Source organism: Physcomitrium patens, chromosome 14 (genome assembly GCF_059467195.1).
Source record: "Physcomitrium patens ecotype Gransden chromosome 14, ASM5946719v1, whole genome shotgun sequence".
Lineage (NCBI taxonomy): Eukaryota > Viridiplantae > Streptophyta > Bryopsida > Funariales > Funariaceae > Physcomitrium > Physcomitrium patens.
Window position 1 is genome coordinate 15,243,149 of NC_143423.1, and position 20,355 is coordinate 15,263,503.

The 20,355-nt window shown below is 38.7% G+C and overlaps 2 protein-coding genes and 2 long non-coding RNA genes across 16 annotated transcripts; 1 reads left to right on the forward strand and 3 right to left on the reverse strand.

The window, feature by feature from the left end:
- Nucleotides 1–748: 748 nt before the first annotated feature.
- On the reverse strand, nt 749–6,346 carry LOC112291418 (uncharacterized). 12 transcript variants are annotated; one of them, XM_024538774.3, is made up of 9 exons: nt 5,863–6,346; nt 4,411–4,569; nt 2,961–4,299; nt 2,677–2,784; nt 2,459–2,524; nt 2,286–2,351; nt 1,800–2,117; nt 1,531–1,673; nt 749–1,342 (listed from the first exon to the last, which is right to left on the reverse strand). In XM_024538774.3, the coding sequence occupies exons 1-8, from the start codon at nt 5,973–5,975 to the stop codon at nt 1,533–1,535; spliced, it is 2,310 nt and encodes a 769-aa protein (XP_024394542.1). In that variant the 5' UTR covers nt 5,976–6,346; the 3' UTR covers nt 749–1,342; nt 1,531–1,532. The 12 variants fall into 12 exon arrangements, with proteins under 12 accessions (XP_024394542.1, XP_024394541.1, XP_090112141.1 ...); XM_024538773.3 differs by having other exon boundaries at nt 749–1,264; nt 5,863–6,337; XM_090256015.1 differs by having other exon boundaries at nt 5,226–6,333.
- A 2,086-nt stretch (nt 6,347–8,432) lies between these two features.
- LOC149987879 (uncharacterized) lies at nt 8,433–10,069 on the reverse strand. The gene is made up of 2 exons (XR_016506426.1): nt 9,670–10,069; nt 8,433–9,380 (listed from the first exon to the last, which is right to left on the reverse strand). It is a non-coding gene; the product is annotated as an uncharacterized LOC149987879 (long non-coding RNA).
- Nucleotides 9,790–10,823, forward strand: LOC149987880 (uncharacterized). The gene is made up of 2 exons (XR_016506427.1): nt 9,790–9,890; nt 10,064–10,823. It is a non-coding gene; the product is annotated as an uncharacterized LOC149987880 (long non-coding RNA).
- LOC112291803 (uncharacterized protein At4g15970) lies at nt 10,720–13,697 on the reverse strand. Of its 2 annotated transcripts, none has more exons than XM_024539709.3 (4): nt 12,954–13,697; nt 12,234–12,602; nt 11,700–12,008; nt 10,720–11,032 (listed from the first exon to the last, which is right to left on the reverse strand). In XM_024539709.3, the coding sequence occupies exons 1-4, from the start codon at nt 12,972–12,974 to the stop codon at nt 10,832–10,834; spliced, it is 900 nt and encodes a 299-aa protein (XP_024395477.1). In that variant the 5' UTR covers nt 12,975–13,697; the 3' UTR covers nt 10,720–10,831. The 2 variants fall into 2 exon arrangements, with proteins under 2 accessions (XP_024395477.1, XP_024395475.1); XM_024539707.3 differs by having other exon boundaries at nt 13,060–13,696.
- Between the last annotated feature and the right edge of the window lie 6,658 nt (nt 13,698–20,355).

Below are 20,355 nucleotides of genomic sequence, written 5' to 3' on the forward strand. Positions count from 1 at the left end.
AATTGGTAACACGTGCATGAGTATCATAATGTGGTAGCTCGACTGCTGGATCTGCAATCCAACAGGTGGATGTGGATTGAGGTATAGCTTGGGCTCTTTGTTTTCCCTCGCCTTACTTTCCCGGAGGGCCGTCAACACTTTTGTATTCAGATTATCCAAACCAACCTTATACTTTCGAACTAAAGAAAGATAACTCTTGTTTAGGCGAGGGATTGAAGGACTCGGCGCGAAAGGTCAAAGACAACAGCGTTCAAAAAAATAACTTGAGAATAAAAAAGATTCAGATATATTTAGAATGATCTGCATGGAACTTCTACCGAAAATGATGGCTTTGTACGCTAGTCTACGAGAATTAAGAATCCAAATGCGATGCCTCACCTCTACATCGGGAGAAAATGGAGGCTGCGGATATATTCGTTGAAATTCCTGCAATGATGTACATGTTTTTAAAAAGGTCAAGCTCTTGGAATAGGAAGAGGAAAATAAGGATATTCTTGACACCAATGTTGTAGGTGACTAAACAGCGGCATCTGATGCTCGGCGGTGCATTGTCCCATGGGAACTGTCAATCTGAAATAAGTTTAATTGTTCAGCGCGGAAGTCATTCATGATCTTGACGCGATTACTTGGAGTCAGATTCTGGAAGTCCGATAAGAGTTTCAACGCTGTTGACACAAGAAGGGCATTTCGGAAGAAACATAAATAAAGTAATATACATTTGAAAAAGGATAATCTCGAGTCTTGGGAGTAACCGGGAAGATAATAACGGTTGCAAAATCAGCAAACCTGTCCCTGTTGCAAGTGTGTCGACAATTATTTGTGAAGACTGATATTTGTGAAAGCTTCCTCACTAGTACAGCGAAATTTACAGTTAATGTCACTCATAGATGTCGATCACGTTTACAATTCCGCTTCAGAATTTAACTATTGACACAACTCACGATTTTTCTGCATAACTGCAGAAAATGACTAGCTAAATGATAACCATCAAGTCTCCAAGACCACCCTGATTCTACTGAAAATCCAGAATGGATTAGCAGTGTCAATAACCACTGTTTACCAGCCTAAACCCTTATTCTCCTCCATCGTCTTCCTGGTAAGATAAAATGCAAATAGACTGATTGCATGAAGTGTACACTGGCAACAACCTCTTGCAGAGTTCGCACAGCCCCATTTGCCATCCCAGAGCTCAACACTCTTCAGCTTTGTTTCATCCGATTGTGCAGAAGGGTTAAACATCTGTCCGACTCCTTATCTCAATTTCCTGAGAACCACCAAGTTACCATTTCACTTTGATACAAAGGTTGCACCAACTTGTCCGCATTCACCAGCTATTCGAGATCTATTCAAGCAAAAGCAATCAGGTAAACATTTCAAAACGACTCACAGTAACACACATCAGACTTTGACCGACTGCAGGAACAAAAATCTGCACCAGCGCACCTAAACCGTATACTAATGACCAACCAAGACAATACATTCTAGGCCCAGCTCATATTTGAAAAGACTATGTAAAGGTAACTCTCTCACCATCAATGAGGTGGGACCCCACTCATATTGGGAGCCTGCTGGTGATGTTGCTGCGGTTGTTGGTGAAGGTGCTGCTGTTGCTGTTGAAGTATAAACTGGTGCTGTTGCAACATATAAGCGTTATATTTATCTGTATTTAACGCCTGCACATTAAGCAAACAGCGGATAAGACTTAGCGCCACAGACGCCCAACAGAAATGCCAGTGGTTTACGCAGATTGCGAGAAATCACTTCAGTCACAAAGAATGCTGCCGCTTTTAAACCCTAACCTGAGTCATTGGCATTGACTGATGCTGATGAGCTGTGTAAGTATTGAAATCCATATCACCGGGTTGTTGATAGCGGAGGTCATGTGGATCAATCATGGAAGATGTACTTGCCATATTACCATTCAGAGATGGCCCTGCATGAGACTGCATAGACATCACTGCTCGTCCTTGTGCGGCCATGTCCATCATTCCCATCCCGAGACCCATTTGTACCATCCCCATAGAAGGAATTGCTCCCATCTGCGGCATTTGCATGTGCTGTAATCCAGGAGGCATAACCATTGGTGGCAACGTCATACCCGTCCTAATTGACATCATCTGCTTCACTCAAATTTAAAAATTAGTCCCTCAAATAAGCGAACGCACTATGTGCACAAACAAACGAGCCCTAAAAGTTTAATCTAATGGACGCTATTGTCACACAAGAAGCTCTCTTTACAATTCTCTATACAATAGCTTTCGTAAAGAGAATTGTTGAGCAAATACCTGGAGCTGAAGCTGAAGCATTTTTAGGTATTCAATTGCCTCATCCAGCATGGATGCCTTGTCCGTCTGCCATACACATACCACTTCATGATTATCTGGACTATGAAGAATGTAATAGAAAGTGCAAGTCATGAAATGTTGACTACAAAGAATGGCAATCAACATGTGCGCACCTTGTTAGAGTTTGGAATAAGCTCCTGCAGTGCTCTCATCTTCTCATTTATTCTGTCTCTTCGACGCTGAAAGGCCAAATCCAGAAGGAACACGATGAATGAGGAGATGGTCGAAGCAAATTCACCCCCTTGAGTTTGGGGGAAAGGGCAGCGATGTGTGTGCGTAATTATTTTCACATACACCAAAGAAAGACTGGAATTGCGAAGGATCAACTTACTCTCTCTGACTGATTGTGAACTTCAGCAGCTCTGCTTCTTTTTGTGGTACTTACACGACCGGTTGTTGCAGGTTTTTGTTTGGTGTCCACAGACTCGTCTTCCATGTCCTGTGATTTATTAAGCAAAACTACTCAGTGAAAAACAGAACGATGTCTCTATTGTAACGTGTACGTCAGCTGTCTTTGTGTTAGCAAGCATGACGTTTATGATACAACACACCATCTGAGATCAACGACTACTTGCTGCTTCAGCAACTTCAGTTTCACAGAAGAATTGTACTCACTTCACTTTGGCATTCGGGTTCTTCTCTTTCGCTTGACTTCCTTTTCGTGCCTGTAACAGGCTCTTTCGGTGGTTCAGCGCTAGTCGCATATCTACCTGAGGAGGATGTGATGGTAGGCTCCTGAATATCAAGGTGTTGTGTACAATGAGAGGCTCCCTTTTCAGAAGAGGCTAGAACGGCACCATTAGTCACACCTGATAGCCGGCAGGTTTCTTGATCAGGAGTTAAACTCTTACAATCTCCTCCAGAAACAACACAATCACGATCTTTCGTCGGTGACAAACCAGGTGCGGATGGCCATCTAGATTCCTCAACATTATTGATCTGCTCCCTTTCCAAAACTGCAGGTTGTGTCTTCACTTCCTGGTGGGATACCAACGGCCCCTGTCCTGTGGTGGTAGACTCAGCAATTGAAGACTCTGTTGATGTACACGCCTCTATGATCGGTCTACAACCAGGAAGACCCTGCTGCTGTTTGAAACGTCCACAGGGCGGGGGGGTGCAGTTCATACCTGCCAGACTATGCAAATTTGCTTTGACCATGGCTGCAGGCCTCGAAAAGTGAGAGAAATTCATGGATCCAGGTCTGCTGGCTTGAGGCGTGTTGGACGAATTCGGTATCGGAGATCCAAGAAGCATTCGAGGGGGTAACATCGGACTGGAAGGGGATGCGGACGTGCTTGTGGATACTTTTGCAGACGTCAAGTAACTTGTCGCGCATTCACTGGAACCATTTGGTGAATTGGGATTATGTGGTTGTGGCCATCTAGGAAGAGAAGAATGTTGTTGCGGAGAGTGAATTGTACGCACTTTACTGAAGGCCTCCACTCCAGCTTGAGGAAAAAAACCTGCCGCGCGGCCAGCACCTAACAGCATCGCAGCATCTGCAGTGGTCCCTCTGTTACTTCCACCATCGAGCCCTGAAGCTCCTGAAAACGAAATGCGCGGCGATATCTTGGTAGATCCATGTGCAAAGGATTCTTTAAGCAATTGCGTGTTGGCATCTGGAAGCTCCCCAAAGAAGTCAGAGCAGTAATTCCTCTCCAAGGTATCATCCAGTGGATACTGTAACCAAGACACCATTTCGTCGCTATCGACATCGATGTTGTGGGGCGGATGTGGTTCGGTGGCTGTTTCATTAGCCACAGCCTCTGGTGAAGCACCAGTCTTTGGAGTATCCGGTTTACAAGGGGTCACTCCATCTTCAGTTTCCTGTCCACTGTTCCACCCCGATGAGTAATTAACATCCCACTGTGACTTGTTACCTTTACAACCTTGACCATGCATGCCTACATGTTCATTATCATTCCAACCCACTCCCAACGTATCCTGATCGGGCCTGACACAAACACCAAATGTAACCAGCTCGTGAGACCAAACCCAATGTCCGCAATTCACACCGATAACACGAACAAGTCAATCCACGATAAGAAGGTACTTCGACGCTTACACAGGTGCCAATGCTAACTGAGAGAAGTGGATCTTCATTGACCTCACGTCCTCCCCTTTCCAATTCACTGGTCCATGAAAGTCATTTGAGGGAATCACGACATCGAGCATGTCGTTATTTCTGTCCCACTCTGGCACACAGAGACTCATAGTCCGACAACTGCATCAAATCGCCACTACAAAATAAATTTAGAAATTTGCAAGTTCCTTCCAAATATGAATCTGGCTTCATTGAAATTATACATGGTCGAATTAATGAACATCTCCAACACATGTCCTATTCATTCACACACATCAGATCTCACTGCTGGACCCTTATTCGCCATAACGTTCCTCACCAACCAGATGACCTAAACAGGCTCCCCAAGAAGTTTAGCGCCCTGCATCATTTAGTACCAAAATTGTGTTGACCATCTCCAGTACAACTATAACTCAAGAACAAGAAGAGCACAAGAGACGACAGAGACGGGCCACCGCAAATTCCAGTCACTTCGCTGTCGAAGAACTGGTGAGGTCGAAACACGGTACCGAAGCTTCGCGACTCACATTCATCCTTGAAGGAGACCCCCCCTTTAAATCACCCAAGCTACGTCACCATGAAACAAGAACCCGTCCTTCCATTTAAGTTGCAGGCTTGTGACTCTATCTGATTTGAGCTGCTAGAGTCACAAGCCAATATCTAAAATGCCACACAGATCCTGCGACCAATACTGTTCGATTTGACCCTCCACCACAGACAAACGGTTTCTCAGAAAAATTAAAAATAATTGATGCGATGACCACTTTAAAACTGAGATGACAAGTTCCGAGAGTCACCAGTTATCCTGCACCACAATCTTTGTTTTTGAGGGCACTCAAGGCGCCCTTCGCAGCGTAACAAATTTGAGCAGGACACACCACTTCGCTTACGAAGTCTAAACCAGCCAAGTTCTAAGCCCCCACGTTCAACGCTCCCTACCAACACATCACCCTAGCCTCCACACCCGACTTCCAGCCCAGCCACAACTTCACAGCCTTTTCCACAGAGCATCCCACGATACCACCCGCGCATTTACACATTCACCACCATGGAATCAAGTAATCCTCTCCCTGGCAGTATTGCTGCACTCCACTCTCCTCCTCAAGGACCACTCTCTCACCGCAACTGGTGTACCACTCCCCTCGCTGTCACACATTTCAAACCTCCGCCATCGCTCAAACCCACCCCGAATCACATCATCCCACAATCTACAATCTCTTCTCTTCTCCTATTACAATCGTCTCACGCCCCACTTCAACCCCACAGATGCATCATCGACCCACTACCCACCCACCCTCCCTAGCTCCCCAAAACGACGATGCCAATGCAGCGGCACAGCTGGCCCTCCCAACCCCACGAGACTACTTACTTACAAAGAAAGCTACGATTTAGTGACCATAGTAAAGAGGAACCAAGACTAGGCCAAATCACCACCTGATGAAGAGACGTGACCAAGAACTCAATGAACCATCATCGCAAATCACGACCCCTCTCCTCCTTCCCCCCTCCTTTCCTCCCTCTCCTCGCTCACGCTCTCTTTCATTCATTCATTCACTCACTCACTCACTCACTCACTCATTCACTCTTTTCCCTCTCTCTCGCTCTCTCTCTCGGCTTGTGCCCTCTCCCCTGCGTCGTGAACGCTGTAGAGAAAGTTTGTTTGTGCGAATCAGCAGTGGCTATGTTGAGCAGTCTCATCCCTGTCGTGTCCTCCGCTGTGGCCGTTCCCTGCTTCCTAATAGGCTTTTCCGCTTCTTCTTCTGCTTCTTCTTCTTCTTCTAAGTGCTCTGCCTCGAAGCAGATCGACATACAGCGTCCCAAATGTAGTGAGCCAGAGGACATAGCCGACGACGAAGCAGCAGCAGCAGCGATGGCGACGCTGCGCAGTCCAGTGTCCGATCCGAACCTACCCGAAGCTGGATCCCAGGCTAGGGAGTTGCCTCGGCATGGGAATAGGGTAGGAGCGACATCCTTCCAGCTCTGCGTCGGTGCCAGACCTCCCCCGCTCTATCCCCACCCAACCATTCTCCCCCCTTTCCTATTATGCCCTCCTCCTTCCATCCATCCATCCATCTACCCATCCATGTATTCATCCGCACATCCGCGTATTCGTTCACCTGTTCGTTCGTTCTTTCATCCATCCTTGTGCTCATTCATTCATCTGTGACACATTCGTTGCACTAAAAATCTGGGCTCTCCCCACCTCGTTCTCCAACTGAGGACTCATTTGGTTGTCCAAAATAAATAAATAAACTCCCTATGTTTTTAATTATTTATTTATATGTGTTTATTTTTTAAAAAAAGAACCCTCGATTCCTATAGTCGTAAAAATCAAATTTCGTTTTTTTATTACAAAAAATATTTTCTCAAATCTACATTGTGCTTTTGATTGATACTTACAAGATAATCTAAAATGCTTTTTTTCTTTTCATTTATTTTGATAATTTTCGGAACCGAATTTAATTTGTACTATTCAACAACCGCATTACACTGCCACATGATGGATGTATCAAAAGTATTACTATATATATATATATATATATATATATTCTGCTATTATCATTGGTGGAAAGTCGAAGTGTTTTTATTTCTTGCGACCCAAAAAGATACCAATAGAAAAACAGCAAAATCATTTCTTTAACAAAAGTTAAAAAATGAATTCTTGCAATTCCATACATTTAGTTCATATACCATGTATTACATAATTGAATATATATATATATATATATATATATATATATTCACAAAGTAATAGTTTTCTTTTTCTTTTTTTCAAAGTTTTCTAGAACTATATTTCCACCCTTATTTCTTTTTCTTTAAAAAAAATTTTAGAAGATCCTCAGAATACTCGTGCCTGTGGCTGTGCTTTATTCTCACTCACTTCAATCGATATGTTGATATTTCCTTGGTCTAAAATGCCTCCAGTGGTTAGTTCTGCACCACACTTTTGTTGGTCGGAAAAATAATGACCCAAGCCTCTCAATTCAAAACATGAAAATTTGTGGCACAAAAAACAAGTTTGCAAGTAAAGGACGAGAATAAATTTTTAAAATTAGAAATTAAAAAAATTGAAACGAGAAGTTTTTCAAAAAAATGATAAGTTAATAAATAAGTGAATATGTAAAAGAATTTGGTTCCATAAACAACCACTGTGCTTTATACAAGTTTTTCTTTTTTCTTTTCTTTCAAAATCAGTCAACAAAGTCCTTCCATTTTTACAAGAGTGCTTGTCATGGAAGATTTCATGTCACTTTCTCATTCCTATTCATGTCTTGTACAAAAAGAAACATTCCCACTTCCAACCCAATAAATGAAAGACGAGTAGGTGTGTAAGTTTGTAAGTGGACGTGTTTGTATTTTGCCAATTTCCCATTTTCCACAAGATAATGTGTGAAAAATAGCACTTTTATTTATTTATTTTAGGGGTTGTCCATTCCACCCACACACATTGGGAACCAATGGGGCGTGTATTTGATAAAAGACCCAAAATTCAAATGATTGTTACTTGCATGTCAAGCCACGAATATAAGATTTCCAAGGGGAAGAAAAGGTGAGATGATCTCCGGGACATGGAGGAATGTTGTTGTGGGTCATCTAATCTAATCTTAGAATATAGAAATTCAATTGAGGGGCGGTATTTAAATTAGGGCACGGTTTCTAAAGCTAGGAGCGCCGGCTCATAAAAGCCTTTTGGATGGATGTATTCATGGATGAATACAGCGTGTTATTCATTCATCGACGTGTCCGCGTTGTGGAGGAGCGGCGTGAGATGAGATAAAGTGGGGAAGGGCGATGCTGAGGATGCGCGGAAGCAAGCCATCGCCAGTGGCCGCGGCGGGCGGCGACACACGCTTGTGATGACCGCATGGCGATGAAGCAGCGATGCGGTGTGTCGCGCTTCCATGGTCTCGGCCGTTCGATGGGGGCGCGTGGTTTCGCGAAAGTGGATTTAGCGAAAGGTTGCAGTGATTTTCGGGAGGGAGAAGTGTTTTTATTGTCTCGGGGTTCCAGTGAATTGTATCCTACTGTTGTTAGGGTGCGTCGATTGGATGGACCGGACCCTCGGACTCGCCCTTCGGATTGGACTGAGAGTTAATCCGGGTTAAAAAAAATAATTACACGTGCCGCCTTGCATGTGCTGCTGCTTTGCGGTGGAAGCTGACAGGTGAGGCGCCGCAGGCTGCAATGGAACAGGATAACAGTGTGCTCAAATTTTGTCCTACTTTCTGGTTTCTATTTTTAGAACACATGTACGATGAGTTTCTTGCCACTCGTGACTGCTAGAGACACTTTGTGTTGGACTCGACCACTGCATACACATTGATGAATTGCACAGTGAAAGATATCTGTGAGTCGGGAGCTGACGCATGTTGGAGTTTAGATAGCAGGAATGGTGCCTATTCAGCGAGGGTGCGGTAATTCAATGAAGGATTGATTGTCTGGTTCTGCGCTGGGATTTTAACGCGGTTTCTTACTCCGCGCTTTACTAAAGCACTGACGCTTTTTCAAGGGCCGAGCTCATCCTTGATTTTGATTCTGCTTCTTCGAACCCCCATACCCCCTGCAGCGGAAATCGACAATACTGCTATTTTCCTTCCACGCACTGCCCACATGCCTTATTGCCCTCAAATTGGGATCCAATACAGAAAAATCTGTAAGGAGGGTGGCGTAGGGTGATCAAAGAGGCGTAGGCTTCCTCAGTGATAAATATCCAGTAGCTACTTGTAAGCGACTCATATTAAAGCTAGTGATATGGCTAGCACTGAGGCAGATCCTCGAGTGGCCAACAAAACTGCATTTCAATCACATCCTCTTGGATGAGTCTCATTGCTGAGCGGAGTCCTCTTCCCACCGCTGTGTCCTGCTACACCGAGCGTTCTCCGCCAAGTGTGTTGCGCCATGATTTCCTGTAGTCGTGGTAGCAAGAGAAGGGAGAGCCGCCATGCTCGTACCTGCACAGAAGCCACCCCTTTCAAGCATCCTCAGCTACTCATTGTTCCATTCATTAACTATGTACTAGAGGAGTATGCAATGGATAGTAGCACCAGATGGTTAGATTCGAAGCGTTGTAACTTTGATAACTACTTGTAAGTAAATTATACAACGAGGAGTGGCCCACAAACAAAAAATATATCCCAGATGCCCTGCAAGACCCTAGCCCCTGGAACTGCGAGTAACCAGAGGGACAAAAAAAAACAAAGTCGTAGGGTTGTGATGATGGGTGCAGCTCGTGGAACTGACCTGGGTATGTAGGTCCTGTAAGGAGCATAAATGGCTGCTGTAGATATCAGCAGGAGCCTGTGACATCCTGCCGGTGATGAGCTAGCGAGCGGCGGACGAACTTTGACCTCGCAATTAGCACAGGAATAGGCTTAACAACCCGATCTGGCAATCCTACACGGACCTCCTCCATCACGCCCCGATTCGTACTAGAGCGCACTGTTCTTGCCATGACTCGCAGCGTAAGCAGGGATGTGATTCTTAACAGCTTTGCTGAATAGAGTTGGGCAGTTCAATAGTCATTGGTTGGTATTCAGATGAGGATAATATTCCTCGATAGTCGTGAACAGAACCCTGAGAAAATTCCAACTATTCAAGCTGACAATTTAGAATTTATGTGGTGGGCTGTCCACAGCATCAACGGAGGTCGCTGCCGGCTCCTGACCCGTTCTGGATTAATTCGCAAAGCTGTACTTGTTCCCTAAGAAGACTGACCTCGCTACGGTTAGCGCAGGAACCTTCCAGTAGCTATCAGCGGGGCTCTACCGCAGTAGTGGGCTGATTGAGATGATCGGCTGGATATCAAAGCAGTCTCGGTGGTGAAAGGACACTCTCAGCACAGTGGGGCCTTGTGTAAGGTGCAGAGGGTACGTTACGGGAACACGTACCGCAGGTCCATGAGCCGAAAGGACGTCCAGGAATTTTCTCTGGATAATGAATTGTTCAACAGTATACACAGAATTGGAGAGCAATCATGGAATCTAGAGCATTTTCCCAGCGACAATGTTCGAGAGGTAGCAAGTTACTTCACAGACTTTATACATTCAAAACGTTTAGAGGTGGCTGCTGGGTAATTGTTGGCAGTTAGGTCGTAAGTGTCTGCTTAAACCGTGAACACTAAAAACCAAATTGTTAGTTCAAGCGGCAAAAAATCATTTAAGCAGCACTCATACGAACAACTATAAAGTGGAAATGAGGGGACTTGGCTGGCCATGAAGACCGGGAATAGCACGTGAGAGGGATGCAAGGCAAAAAGCACGATAATCAACAGCAACTAACATGATAGTCTCAAACTGTAATCAAGGATCTTGTACATTGATTACGTTGTAAAACCAGTGCACAGAAATGAATGCATGCTTTTACAACACAGTATTCCCATCATGGTATTCCCTACTTTATGACACTATGGTTTATCTTCAAACTTTGAAACAAGGCACTGTCTAGGAGCCCGCCAATATATTCTCTGATGGTATTTCATCTGTGGTGTTAAGAGCTTGAATCGTCTCCAATCCTCCATTACAAGACGCAAGTCCATCAGCTTTCGCTGAAGCCCTGTGCAGCAGTTGGCATGCATCGTGCAGACCTGCTCGAAGTTGTTGCTGATCTGGGGTGACGTCAGAAACCATACTTGAATTAATTTCTTAGAGAAAATGAACACCTATTCGGCTAGATCCACTGACATTCAGAGGTCAGTTTTACAATGAATAGAATGCAAGACTTATTCAGCACCATCAAATTACAAGTGACATCGACAAACATGATCACCAGCTGCAAGCAAAGTTAAACAGTAGTGTTTGTGTGGGAAATACTTGCACGTCGTTCAAGATCTACATGCAGAGAGCAACAAGAAGGAAAACCTATTAAAAGAGAAGCGGGGCAGCAACAGCAGCAAGCGGGATATAATAAGTAAATAGATCAAGTGAATAGAATTGAATAGGACCACACAAAACAGCTTCCATGCGCTCAAGTGTATTTTTCGAGATGAATCTAAATGATGATAGAGGTAGCAGTCATATCACATTCACAAAATCGACAACACGACGCGTATCAACTACTGCTCAGGATTATACGCTTGAATGGGAGGCAATTGGTTAAGTGATAACATCTCCAACATCGTGCAGCTGATTAAGGCTGATTCTATACGGTATCAAAAGTCAAGAAACTGATTCAAAAATTGTGAAGGCATGTATTGAGGCACTTAGTCTCATCAAATCAATCAGTTTATACAACTCCAAGAACAGATCAAACAGAGAGTTTAGTGTAAGCCTTGCCTGGCAGAATCCGCTGAATTGGAGGGTGTCCAGGAAACGAAGCTGAAGACCAATATCCAGAAAGTCTTGATCTGTCTTAATTTTACCAAGCACATCCTGATCATGCAAACCTGGATGATCTACCCTTGACATGTACCAATAGTTGTAAAAGTCAATAGTGCGTTTGTTGGACCGTGCATACACAAAACCTCCATTTGGCCTATTATTCATGTCTTCAGGTATGCCTGTGTATGCATCGCATGCTATCTGAAAGTCCGCAAATTTGTCGAACCGAGGAAAGGGGTTACGAATCCACATAACATCTGCATCCTGCACAAAGGTCACGACACGCATCGCTCATAGAGGTTCAACAAAGTAACATAGATGTTGAGCTTGACATCAAATTATCGAGTAACTTATTGTATAATCCTTAAACATCACAGATACGATGATGAACCACAAATTTCTTAGATCACCAAACCCGTCGGAGAAGAAATAAACCCAAGCCAAGCTCGACAGGACGGTACCGTTCAGTCAAAGATACAAAGTTATTACCGAAAAGACAAAGTTGAACCCCAATTCGAGGACAATTTTGAGGAAGTATATCCTCCTCCACATCATTTTCAAGTAATCCTCGGTCATAAAAAACTTCTCCCCAGAAAAGTCGACATCCTCCGTCTTCAACATGTAGCAGAAAGCATGTAGCAGTTTACACTTATCATACGCCACCAGGTCCAAAGCAACGATCACCAGGTGATCAAGGAGCTGAGAGGTTTCTTCTCCAGAACGAAAGCTCTCCAAATACAAGTCTATCATTGTGTTGGGTTGCGCCCATGCTTGATTTAACGTTGTCAAAATTATGGTCCTATCAGGCATGGCGGCTCTCTCCAAAATATTCTCCAAACCTGGAAACTCAACACTAATCTGAAGCCAGAGAAATGCAGATGATTAGTGGCGAACTTCTGTCACATCCGATGCAGGTCCTCTACAGCAGCTCAAAGTAAATTATCATACACAAATGAATTAATAAAAAATCAAGCAATTACGGATATCGCATCTTTCTTGTTTTAGATTACAGGAACGCATAACAAGGAACCGTGAATTAATGCCACATCCCGGCGTGATCCCTATCAAGAGGAGAAAAAAGCACTGAAAAGTGCAGGAAAGGCCCACACCCACAGTCTTGAAGCTCCACTACCAAATGTAGCCCTCATATGATCCACTCTGGCTCAGCTAACGAAGCGGGATCAAAACACTACACACGGCAGCACTCACCCCTGCTCCACTAAAGTTCATCACTACCAATCGTCTTGGCACGCATACATCCTCACCCAGGGACAAGCAACTCTTTCTTCAAGAAAACCTCCAAGAGCGCACATACATGGTCACCGAGCTCAGCCGGGGCGCTCTCTCTCCTCCAGGGCAGTTCATGCCTGTCGCGAACCACATCACTGCTCTGGAATTGCGAATGGTACGCTTCAAAACCGCGTCTCAGACTGTGCTGCATCCATGATCCTCCGGCTGCATACATCATTACAGTACAGGCCACAGACACAATTGCGAACCACGTTATGACGGTCCTCACCTTCCATTGACTACTACTCCACAATCCCATCTCCTGCGTCTAAACCCAACTACTCATAAACCCTAAATAGGACAGTACCACCTGCGGGAATCACCCCAGTCCACCATACCCATCTCTAACTCCATCTCCACAATACCCAACCTCTTCTGGAACTACATAATCTCCACTCCACCATTTGCAACAACAATGCCTTCGGTGACACACGCTTCTTTCTATCCCGCGTCGTGCAGTGCTTCCGCGAGTGGATCCAAACTTCGAAACTCTAGCTGTAAAGCACTACTTCGTCGAAATCATGCAATAAGACTGTATGGAAGTGGGTATCTGGAGATGGCTTTTCACATGCACGGGACATGAAACTGGCACGCGGGGCGAAGCGAAGCGGACACCACCAGCACGGATTCCATGGAACCTGAGCTCTCTCTCAAGGTGCTTGCTACGTTCTCAAAGACATCCGGATGGATTATATCCCTATTTCCCTTCACACAGGTATCTGGATAATTTACATGTCTGTTTCGTTCACACCTGCTTCTGAGAGAGTTGGTACCTTCAGTTCTGTTCACACCTGGTTGGAATACCTTCGCGATTCGGGATGCTCGCCCTGGAATTGTACATTTGGAAGGGTTTATAAAAAAAAAAACTAGTTAAACTTGTACCATTGTCACAAAAAATATGCAAAAAATTAATTATCTTCATTCAAGGAATTATTCCTAAAATTTAACTATAAAAAAGCAAAAATTGTGGTAAGTCATTTAATCATGTGTTTTATACACAGATTTATATAGAGATGGCTGTTGCTTGATAATCAACACTTGCCTGAAAATCAACAAAGCAAAAGTCTGAAAGCCATGAAGAGCTCAAACTCTAAGTGCAAGTAAAATTAGAGTTGCAATAAGAGAGACATCATTATTAATGAATGTATCATAAATAATGTAATTATTAAAAAAGATAGTGGAAAAAAGCCGCATCACTATATACTTTATTAAAGAATCCTCTCTTCCAGCAACAACTATTCTAATGCATTGTATATAAGGCTTACTCAAGATATGTTTATTAAGACAACCAATCAAAAGGCCAATTTGATTCTCTAGTTTATCGTGTTGATTTATACCTCCTTGACATTGTTGTAGAAAGAGAGATTGCCTTGAAAAACACAAGGCCTTTGGCTCCTACTAATTGCCCTAATTTCTTATCAAAAACTTTCAAAACATATAAAATACTTAATAAAACATGAATTTTTTGTAAATTTTCTTACTATTCATATTAATATCAAATTCTTTCATTAAACGTTTATAAAACAAATATAAGAAAATCCATAATCTTCTTTGATAGTCCTTAAATCTCCTTCCAAAGAATGTTATTATGTTTTCAAAATTCTAAATCCTATTTTATTTCTAAATCCTAAATCTTAAATCCTACTTTTAAGTCTTAAATCTTAAATTTTATTTTATTTGAATTTTTTTTATTTAAAAAAATAAAAAATTAGATTAAAGATTTCAAAGGATTAATATCATAAATTACCACTAACTTGTGGCTTATTCTTTTTTAGAAGAAGCTATTAAGAGGATGAAAATATAGAAGGTTTAGACATCAAGTATCATATTATTATGAAAAAATATTATTTTTTTGTCCATAGACAATAAATGCCCTCATCATCCAACTTAATCCTCTAATGTAAGCATTGTAGGACCAACCTTCTAAATATCTTGAATAAATAAATTGATGATTTTTAAAAGAATATTTTTTTCTTCCCTCTCCTATATGCCACCATGAGGATTCAAACTCAAGAACTTCTAGATGCCACCTAAGCATCTTATCATCATTCCTTTCTATAAAATCCAAATTGCTACTTGATGTCTAAAGATTTAAATTTTCTTCCTTTAAACTTATTATTCAACCTCTTTTCTATTTTTAAATCTCAATTTTTAATAAATTATAGTTTTTTATCTACAAAAATATGTACACCTATCTATAGCACTATTAAAAATATATTTATCAAATTTTACATTAAATAGATATTTTAATTATTAGTTATCTTAAGTCCTAATTCTCTTCTATAAAATTATTTTTTAAAATATTTATGATACTTCTTATTAATAAGATTTATATATCTATATCTATATATAGATAGATATATATATATATATATATATATATATATATATATTCTAAATATATTTTATTTACAATTTAATAATTTAATAATTTTTAATATCTAATTATTTTTTAAAATATTTTATTTAATAAAAAAAATAAATATTAAGGGCTAATGTATTTCTTAGTTCTCATCTAGTTTTTATATATTGTGTGCAAATACAATACAACATCTACCCCCTCAAATCTTATACATCTTTTGATATGTGCCATTAATCCTTCTCACTTTCTTCAAAAATTGTCAATATTCTTTTAAATTCTTTATTTTTTTGATTTTTTTGATTTTTTTGTTATAAATAGCCAATATATTTTTTTTTGTTGAACCTTATATCTCTTTGTTTAAAAACCTTCACTCTTTTCCTTATCACTAGGTTTTTGATAATGGTTCCATTAAATTCATGTAAAAAATAAGTAGCATTGTTATCAACTATAGTTATCACATAAAGCTCTAATCACTTCTTTTCAAATTTCTTTGCTATGTTATATTGATGGATCAATCTACTATTCTAAACTAAAGTCTAATCTCCAATTTTTATAGGTTTAGATCTTAAGTGGTGAATCTTATCAAACCTTTCTTTATTCTTTAATCAAATTGCTTTTAACATCTTTTTTGCTGCTTCTAAATCTTTTGGTAATCTCCCTACTTATTGAATTTAAAGTTCCAATAAGCTTTCTCTATCAATTCTATCTTTTTATGATAAAAAAAATCCGTGTAATATAAAATTCTTTAATTGGTATTATTGATTTTTGTCCTAGCATCAATTCAATGGGTATATAATTGATTACCATACTATGAATAGTCCTAACATCTTCCAAAAAAAATAGAAGAAATTTTTGCCATTGCATTGAATTATTTTTATAAGTTTTTACAAATGCATTAATGATACAAAGATGACATCTTTTACTATTACTTTTGACTTTTGGATTATAAGATATAATTAATTTTAATTGAATTATATATCTTTTGAAGAATTTCTTTACTTCTATTATATCCAGTTATCATCTATTTGTTCTCATCCTTCCAATGCTTTTGTATTGGCTAAAGATATTTTTTAATACAAATCAATATACTTCTTTCATAAACTTGGTCCTTAAAGTTCTTTCTTCAACAATATTTGATAGTTCTTCTTTTTACCAAAACCAAATATTTCATGCTTCAAAGTCTAGATGCTATAGCTATCAAATCAATCATCTATTAGAAATGTATAAAACGTGGATGGATAGGTCAAAATTCATCCTTGTATTTAATCTTGGATTATACTAAGTAATATTTAAAAGAGTCTACAAAGTCCTCTACATATTTGAATAATCCTTTCCACTAATACCTTTCTTTGATTTTGATATAAGTAATTCAAATTCTTTTATACCTAATTCAAAATATGTCATGAAATTCTTTTAGAATTTTAATTTTAGTTATGAAGTATTCTACTACCTACAATAGGAATTTAATACTAATCTTTGGTTTTTTCTATAAAAATCCATCTTTAAAAATATAGTTATAAGATTGATATCAAATATCTTTAAATATTTTATCCATCCAACCTTCTTGTCTCTTTATCATGATCAAATAAATTCTAATATTCTTAAGCCTCTCTTCAAATAAATCTTTCTACAAGACTTGAATCCTATCTTTAAGGCTTAATTCTTCAATAGCAAATGAACATCCATAGATCTTTTTATCTTCATCTTCTCTATCTTTATGAGCTATTATCTTCCCTTTATCAATATATCTAGTTCTAGATAATATATCTGCCATCAAATTATCTTTACTAATAATTTGTTTTAAAATTAGATTTAATATCCAAATATAAGCTATCCATCTCAACATAAAAATACCTAAAATATAACAATTACATATCACACCAAATATAGATAGATAATGCCTTTTTAAAACTACATTATTTCTAATCACATAATTTCTCGCTTTTAAAGTTGCAAGTACTTCTCAAAGTTCATGCTTAATTTATAGACATTTCTTTTGTTTATCCATAAGAATTTCGGCTCCAATTCTTATAATAAACCTCTTTCTTTTTTAATCATCTTGTCTAATAGTCTATCCAATTGCTATTGGACTAATATCCACCATCACTACTATTAGCTTTCTACATTGATAATCCATTTGTTTAAGGATGAATAGTGAAGTTAAAATTTTCTTCAAATTTTCTATAGCTTCTTCATGTTCCTCTTTTCAAATAATTTTTTATATTTTTTTAATAATTTGTATAGTAGTTTTGAAATATGGACAAAATGAAGCACTCAAATATGATAAAACATACATATATCCAAAAAAAATTTAATTTTAGTAACATCATTGTATGCTTTTATTTTGAATATAGCATTAAAATTTAATTTCCTACCATATTTTTTATACGAATGTTCCACAAAAGTAAATCAATTCCAAAATATCTTCTATAGAACCTTCATAGACAGTGCTTTGACTTTATAGGTATCCTTAATTGAATTTTTAAGTTAGAAACATGGTCAACAAGTTAACCATGTGCCATACATATTGATAGCTTGAAGAACAAGTTAATTATGTGGCCCACACGTAGAAAACTTGCTTTTTAAGTTAAAGCATATATCTTACAAGGTCAATACATATTAGAAGTTTTATAGAACATTGCCACGTAGCTCCTAATTAGATAGTATATATAAAGGCAAGAATAAAGCCTCTTCACTCTTATCAACTCCTTTCTTGCTTCTATTCTAGTTTCAAGAGTCTCAAGTTTTCTTGTCTTTTTGCAATAAGCCATTCTAGTTTTTTTTTAATATATATACTTTCTTATTTCTATTTTGTCACTTTTTTTTTAATACAGATTTCATTGGTTTATGCATCATCTTTTAATTCATATCCTTGATAGATTGACAAGAGTGTACTTACAACATCAGAGCTTTGTCTTGTCTTGATTAAGAGTGGATTATCCTTTTTCATGATAAAGCATAAGCATATTAGAAGTTACAGATTACTCTCTTCTAAACTAATATTGTTCTTAGTATTTTCTTTATCTTCAAGTCCTTTCTTCTACTTGTCTTGAGCGATATTAGATATTTTTTTGAGTTTTATTATGTCAGAGTTTTTTGAAATGAAGAGTGTAATGGCACAAATGCAAGAACAATTAAAAAAGTTGATGCTTATGATGCATGAACTTAGCTTACTACTATAATGATCAATAAGAATGGTAGGAAGTGAGGATATAGAGATGATTAGAGCTGCCTCAACATTTGCACCAAATCATATCCCTCCACCCATGGTGGAGCATCCTTCAAGTGTTAGAGAACTAAGAGTTGTCCTGCTTGAAAAGTTTGAAGGTATAAGATCTAAATTTCGAAGATTTATCAATCAAGTACAACTTGTGATTGAACTTCAACCTCAAAGCTATTCAACTCCAAGATCATAAGTTAGATTCATTGATACACTTTTTTGAGGTTCAGCACTATCATAGTTTTCATCTTTTTTTGAATGACAAGATCCATTATTAGATAATCTAGAGATATTTTTGATAAAATTTTGGTCCATGTATATAAAATATGATAGAGCTTATGTTTCAACAAACAAAATCTATATTTTATAACAAGATAATTGATTTGTAATATTATATACTTCACAATTTTGACAACTTGTAACTGATATCAAGTGAGATGATGCTGTACTTATTAGCCAATTTTTCTATGGATTAGAATATGAAGTAAAGAAATTGATGCTCAACTTACTTCATTCTCAAACATTGAGTCAAGCAATTGATTTTGCTATGAAATATGACAATCGAATTTTGAATTTTGATCTAAGAGTTGCACAAGTGAGCCTCAACGTTATTACAATTCGATGGCAATACCAACACCTCTTCAATACATACATTCAGAAATAGAGAATATAGAAATTGATGTGATACATTTTAAACTTCTTATCGAGTAAAAAAAGATTTGTCACCATCAAGAAGGATTGTACTTATATTGTAGAGAATCTATACATATTAGTGAACATTATCCAAAGAAGCAACAAAACTACAAAATGAAGAGCACAACTGTCAAAGAAGACAATATATCAAAAAACAAATTTGTTTAGCAACAATAGGGACTGTGCAATTGGAATCTTGTACAATTTCTAATGAAGGTCCTATCCTCTTTTCAAAATCTTCTTCTTATTTTATAATAGATGTTCATTTAAGACCTAATAGTTATAAAGTCTATATCTTCATAGATTCACGAGCCCCAGCTTATTTTTTAGATGAAGAATTTGTTAAAAGTCATAAAATATCATTAGTACAAAAAACTAAACATGTTCATATAGAAGTCATAGATAGTCGTCTGTTCTCTTCTGGAGATATTACTCATAAAAAACTTCCTATAGATTTAGCAATAAATGGTCATAGTAGTTGTATAATCTTTAATATAATTAGATCTCCTTCTAATCTAGTCATTTTAGGTTTATCGTGGTTAAAAAAATATAATCTTTATATAGATTGGATTTTTCATACTCTTGATTTTTGTCAAAGACAAGAACTTGATAAAGACAAAAAAAATAAGTAAAACTTCTCTCAAAGAAAGATGACAAAATAGAAATAGCTAAATATGTATATTAAGAAAGAAACTAGAATGGCTATTGCCAAAAGACAAGGAAACTAGAGACCCTTGAAACTAGACTAGAAGCAAGAAAGGAATTGATAAGAGTGAAGAGGACTTCACTCTTATCTCTATATATATTATCTAACTAGGGGCTATGTGGCAATATTCTATAGGACCTCCAATATGTGTTGACTTTGTAGGATACATGCCTTGACTTACAAAGCAAGTTTTTTTATATGTGGGCCACATAGTTAGCTTGGTCTTCAAGCTAATAACATGTGTGACACATGGCCAACTTGTTGACCACGTTTTTAATCCAAAAAGTCAATTAAAGACACCTATAAAGTCAAAGCAGCATCTATAAAGCTTCCACGAAGC